Source organism: Dromiciops gliroides, chromosome 2, assembly GCF_019393635.1.
Source record: "Dromiciops gliroides isolate mDroGli1 chromosome 2, mDroGli1.pri, whole genome shotgun sequence".
In the NCBI taxonomy this organism is placed as follows: Eukaryota; Metazoa; Chordata; class Mammalia; order Microbiotheria; family Microbiotheriidae; genus Dromiciops; species Dromiciops gliroides.
The window spans coordinates 586,257,953-586,264,350 of record NC_057862.1 but is presented as its reverse complement, the minus strand read 5'-3'; the positions used below and the strand labels follow the sequence as shown (position 1 = coordinate 586,264,350).

The 6,398-nt window shown below is 34.5% G+C and overlaps 1 protein-coding gene across 4 annotated transcripts in view; it reads right to left on the bottom strand.

The window, feature by feature from the left end:
• The window catches only part of USP34 (ubiquitin specific peptidase 34), a 313,145-nt gene that overhangs the window by 2,216 nt on the left and 304,531 nt on the right, over nt 1–6,398 (bottom strand). For all 4 annotated transcript variants that reach the window (XM_043983440.1, XM_043983444.1, XM_043983443.1 and 1 more), the window contains 3 exons: nt 3,114–3,254; nt 2,866–3,009; nt 1,693–1,852 (listed from right to left, as the gene is read on the bottom strand). In XM_043983440.1, coding sequence (XP_043839375.1) covers nt 1,693–1,852; nt 2,866–3,009; nt 3,114–3,254 — 445 coding nt within the window. The remainder of the gene's footprint in view (nt 1–1,692; nt 1,853–2,865; nt 3,010–3,113; nt 3,255–6,398) is intronic.

Below are 6,398 nucleotides of genomic sequence, written 5' to 3'. Positions count from 1 at the left end.
AGAAAAAAGTAGTATGTTTGGACTTTTTGAAAAAGCAACTAAAGTCAATTCCTCCTAAAATCTCATAACACATTACTACAGAGATAGGGAATATCTAGAAAAGGCAGTGAAAATCACAAAGAACATGACCTTAGGTCATATGAGATTAATATTTTTTTTTTGGTTTTTTGACAGTTGCTCAACTGAGAGATAAAAGAAATAATATTTACCAGGTTTTAGCAAAATGCTGATAAAATCTCATGCTATTTATGTATAAAAGATGGAGAGATGTGAGCTAGAGTATAATGTAGTTTAGAAGGATTTGGAACTGGTCAAATGGCCAGTCTCATCGGTGGTTTAATGTCAAATTGACAGGAGGTCTCTAGTATAGTGGTTCAGGGATCTATCTAAAAAAATCACTTATTTGGATAAAGGCATGAATGACATGCTTACCAAATTTGCAGATGACACAAATCTAGAGGGGTTATAGAACACCTTGAATCAGAGTCAGAATTCAGCAAGATCTCAATAGGCTTACTCTGGGCTTAAAATAGTTAACATTTATACAGTGATTACTATGTGCCAGGCTTTGTGCTAAACACATTACAATTATTGTTTATTTGATCCTCACAACCATCATGGGAGGAAGCTGATATTATAAGAACCATTTTACAGAGGAGGAAACTGAGGAAAACAGATTAAGTGACTTGCCCAGGGTCACACAGTTAGGAAATGTCCAAGATTGGATTTGATCAGTTCTTCCTGACTCTAGGTTTGAGACTATATCCACTGTGTCACCACCTAATAAGATAAAATTTAAAACCGAAAGTGTGAAGTCTTACAAGGAATAAACAAATCAATTTCACAAGTATAGAATGGGGGAAGGTATGGTTTGCCATTATTTTGCCTGAAAAAAGATCTGATGTTTTAGGAGTCTGCAAACTCAAAATAAAATGTGAAATGGAAGCCCAAACGAATGTGATCTTGGGCTAAAAGAAGAGGCAGAGTTTCTAAATAATGGAGGTGACTGTACCACTACACTGTTCTGGTCAGACCACAATTTCAGTTCCGGCTGACACAGTTAAAAATGGATACTGACAATCTACAGTGTGTTCAGGGAAAAAGGCCTTTAGATTATGTCATATGAGGCTTGGTTAAAGGAACTAGACTTAGTAGGGAAATGATAAATGGATTCAAGTATCTGAAGGGCCTCTATGTAGAAGAAGGATTATACCTGTTCTGTTTGGTCTCACTAGTTAGAATTGGGAACAATTGGAACAAGGTACAAAGAGACCAATTCATGATTTCAGGAAAAACTTTCTAATAATTTGGACTATATTAAAAGAGAATAGTCTGGCTTTGGAGGTAATGAAAGCTCAATGACCACTTATTCAGTAATGTATTGGAATTCTTTTTGGGTGCTGGCTGAAAAAGATGACCACTAAGATACCATCCAATGAAATTCTGAAGTTCTCAATAATCTCAAGATAAATACTGTAAGTATTATTTACATTTCAGAGAAAATAGGTTCAGATGGATTAAGTGATTTTGCCCAAATTCACAGAGCTAAGGGACAGAGATGGGGTCAGAATTCAGTTATGATCCCAAACCCTTCTAAGCACCCTTTCTACTCTGGAAGTCTCTATGAACTATACATAGTCTTCTTTCCCCACTCCAAAGAACAAAAGTCCAGACTCGTACATAACAACCAACCTTTAGTTTTCCTTTCTTTGGTTTCTTGTTCTTGGAGTGAATTTCTTTGTTGTTGACAAGTCCTGCACTTGCTTAAAAGCTCTTGAAGAGTTGGGATCAGAGCTGGGTTCAGTTGTTTGGGAGTGTGCACCGAAAGGAGCAAAGCAAGTGCCCGAAGGTCCTATAAAAATCCATGATAATGTGAAAAATTCTAAAAACAATTTTTTGGTACATAAAATTTATAGTTAATTTGAAAATCTTCTCATGAGATCTTTCCTGGGTTGTCTGAGTATATTAAATTCCTAGTACTAAGCACTCAGACAATTACATATAGGGTCGGATCAGGTTATAGAGCTAACTAGTAAACTCTAGAAGAAAAGAGAGTTAGCAAAAACGTAGGCCCACAGGAAGGCTTAGTGTTTCAAAATATAAGCCAAGGGAATTACCCATCCTATTATGTGAAGATGATTGGGAATTGCAAATGACTTATATTTGACTTAATCTTTTAATGTATAGTGGTTCATCTAGGATCAGAGAAGATTTCTTCTGTGTGTTCCATGATGTGATTTCTAGCGGATTTTTAAAACAGCAAGATTTTTCCTTCTAGGCAGTCTTTTCCATCTCATAGGTTTCTCATCTTAATAATATTATTGCTATTCAGCTTACCATATATTTTTCACACTGTTATGTATTACCGTGACAGAAAATATACAGTTGACTATGGTTATATCCCTAAAAGAAAATAGCCGAATAAATCCTGTCCTATTCAGTAGTTTTTATCGTTTTCACAATGGATAGTGCAAGAATCAAATGAATTTGACAGTCTTAAGCAATAATAGTTCTAGAACAGGGCTTCTTAAACTTTCCTCCCTTGCAACACCCAAGAAATTTTTATACAACCCCACGTATGTAGATACATAAAATAGGTATACATAACCTTTTACTATTGCAAAAATTTTCTTGATCCCCCACATTCAGTTAAGTAACTCCACATGGGGTCGCAACCCAGTTTAAAAAGCTAGGTCCTAGAATAATGGTTCTAGATTCTTACGTTTTGCTGGTTAAAGCAGATCACAATCGCAACATAATATAAAGATATTTATTTTCAAAAGTAAATTATGCTAAAGCTGAAACTCAAAAATATTAGTCAACCATAAGTGATTTTAATATAAATGTGCTTTATCTAAATCTTACCCCATTTAAGGAAGAACTTGCTTTGGAAATTTCAACTCGGTTGGTGAAATCAGACTGTAAGCTCTGATACTGATTGATTAAGTTTGTAATAAGAGTGCTAATCAAATTGGCACAATTTGCTTCAGAAAACACCTGACCTTGAACCTGAAAAAGAACACAAAATTTTAAGCTTCTAATGACCTACATTATGAAAAGAAACTTTAGTAACTAATAGGAAGAATGATTTTTTATTAAAAAGCAAATCATACCTTTAAGAGGAAGTGGGTCAAGAATGTATAAACAAAGTTGTTATTAAGGAAGGTCCTTTCATCCATTAGGATACATTTAATATACTCTGCGAAAACGGGATCTTCACATAAAAGCTTAATGCAGTTTTTTGACATAGCAGACTAAAAATGGGAAAAAGAAGCATTGAAATAACCTAAAACCTTGACATATACATATATTCCTATTTGAGTTGAGGAGTCACTTGCAACTGTTTCTCAAACATCTAACTGAAGTCTATGGGACTAACAGGGTTATTTTTTAAAGTAATCCTTTCCTTGAGATAGTACCATTTTATAGAGAATGAAGTTTTTATTAAATAATAGAAATTAAGCATATTTATTGTTATCCTCACAGTAAAGTTAAAACATTTTATTACTATAAAGTAGTTGGGGTGGGGGTGAGGTGAATAATCTCAATTTGTGAAAGGTTCAAATCATAAAATGTTTTTAAAGAGTAGTGGATTCCTTTAATACTTAAAAAAATCAATAGCACTAATTAAGACTATGGCTATAAAACATTATCCTTAGTGATAATCTTATAGATAAATATGATTCATGGATCAGAATATCAATTATGTGATTGTTTTTCAGATGCTAACAAATTTATTCTCAAATAAGCATTCATTTTCCTGTACTCTCCTAATCTGCTTCTTTCCCTCCACCTCCCCCCATAATATAGCATATAGGATAACTTCAACCAATCTCTTCTTAAATATCTTATCCTAAATTAGCCAGTTTAGATGAATAAGGTTTTACTCTAATTTAACATTCACATTTTTATATAAACAAAGTTCTTAAACACAAATATCTTTTAAACAGAAATAATTTTTACTTAATCCTTTTGAAGTTTATGGTTGTTGTCTATTAGTTACAGCCAAAAAATTAGGTAAAGTCAATAGTTTCCAAAGAGTAAACCACTGCCTCTTGAAGTCCAGGGAATACCTACTATAAATAAGTTACTTAATGACTGAAGTGTAAAAAGTGTATAAATGGTTTTTTGATCAATAAAAATACAAATTCATGGGAGTTTTTGGTCAATGCATTTCTTTAGAGGACAGTAACAGTACAAATACTATGTTTTGGGTCCAAGAAATTTTCTGATGTAAAACAGGGATCTGATGGGAACCACTTAGATCCCAGTTTCTATTTATGCCTTAATTTGGCTGTGTAGGGAAGAAAATTGGACAGGAATGTTATAGATTTAGAGCTGGAAGGGGCTAATGAGTAGCAACTTATATGTATGTGGTGCTTTCAATATATTCTTTCACTTGATCCTCACCATAACCTTGTGAAATGAGTACTACAGATCATTTTACAGAAGAGGAGACAGGGTCACAAAGGTTGAGTAACTTACTCCACAGTTAATAAATGTCAGAGGTATTCAAAAACCCAGCCCTCTCCTGTCTCCAAGTTCCTCTTTTCAACTAGAAAAAACAAAAATAAACATAAAATCCCCCAATCTTTTTGTTGTTTAGTTGTTTTTTCTGTTATGTCCAATTCCTTGTGAACCCTTTTGGGGTTTTCTTGACAGTAACACTGGAATTTTTTGTCATTGCCTTCTCCAGCTCATTTTATAGACGAGGAAACTGAGACAAAGAGGGTTAAATGACTTGCCCAGGCTCATACAGCTAGTAAGTGTCTGAGGCCAGATTTGAACTCAGAAAGACGAGTCTTCCTGACTTCAGGCTTGGCCCTCTAACCACTGATAGGAAGGAAGTTTTGTTAGGAAAATTTCAAGATGATAAACGCATGAATTCCACTTTTACCAGAACTATCAACTGCTGGGTTAAAGGCAGTATTATAGCAGATAACTAGTCTTAGATTTAGAGAATATAAAGAATTGAAAGGAACTTTAGAAATCAACTAGTCCAGGGGTTATTTAGCTGGGGTCTGTGATCTTATTTTAAAAATATTTGACAACTGCATTTCCATATATTTAGTTTCATTTGTAATCCTATTTATTTTATGCATTTAAAAATATTGTTTGAGAAAGAGTCTAGATTGCCCAAGGAACCTATGCCACACAAAAAAAGGGTAGGAATCTTTGATCTTATCCAATTCCCTCATTTTACTGATGAGAAAACTATGGTCAAAAGAAAGGAGTTAAGTTGTACAGCAAACTTTTTACTATAACATGCTGGGTAGATTCCTATAGTATAATTCAACAGTATAAGATAATGTGACCTTTAATGCAAATTCAACTTACAAGGTTAGGGAAAAAAAAAACCTAAATTATTACTTAGTCTCCTCCTTCAATTTCCAGCTCAGATGGCCAAATGGCTTATAGGACTCTGTAGGTCTGGAAGGGCTTTAGAAATCTCAAATGATTTGGAACTGCTGTTGGGTGTGCTAAGAAGTGTGAAACAGGAAAGGCAAAGGGAGAATAAAAGGATGCTTGCAAAACTTTTTTTTTTTTTTACTCCCTAAAATAGACCAGGCAATACTGAATGTAGAAACAGCAAGCAGACAGAAAAAAGAAATTCAATTAGAAAAGCAACTAACCTCAAACAGGATGAAAGAAATTCAGGGAAAACAAAACAAAAAACAAACAACTAATGTACTACTGAACAGACATCTCATTTTAGGAATCAACCCACAAATCAATCAACAAATATTTATTGAGTGGTTACTAAGTGCAAGGCACTATGCTCTAGACTGCGTACCATAAAATCTTTAGCATAAGAAAAAACATTATAGGTGAAGTATCTTGCTTTCTAAAAATCCAAAATAAAATGCCCCATAAAAAGTCTAAAAAAACCCCAAAAAACCCCACTAATTTAAAAAAGTTTTTTTCTAAGGGAAGAAAATCTTTGGTGACCAGTAACCTAAAGGAAGGAAATCAAAGGATTTTCCTCATCAGAAAAAAAAAGTCAGTATTTTATATCCCAGAATACAAGACTTTTTTGGGGGGTGGGGGTGGAGCAATGAGTTAAGTGACTTGCCCAGGGTCACACAGCTAGTACGTGTCAAGTGTTTGAGGCCAGATTTGAACTCAGGTCCTCCTGAATCCAGGGCTAGTGCTTTACCTACTGTGCCATCCAGCTGCCCCATACAAGGATTCCTTTACCTCAAAACAAAGGAGGCTGAGTATAACTATCTCCCTTCCCCAAACCAGAAGGATGAAAGACATATATCTATATCTATGACTATGTCTATATCAGTCTGTCTGTCTGTCTGTCTATCCTCTCCTGAACCCTGATTCGAACAAGAAACCAGTAATTCTTCCCCAGGCACTTAACAGAGTAGGCAAGGTCCTCTCTATGTAGA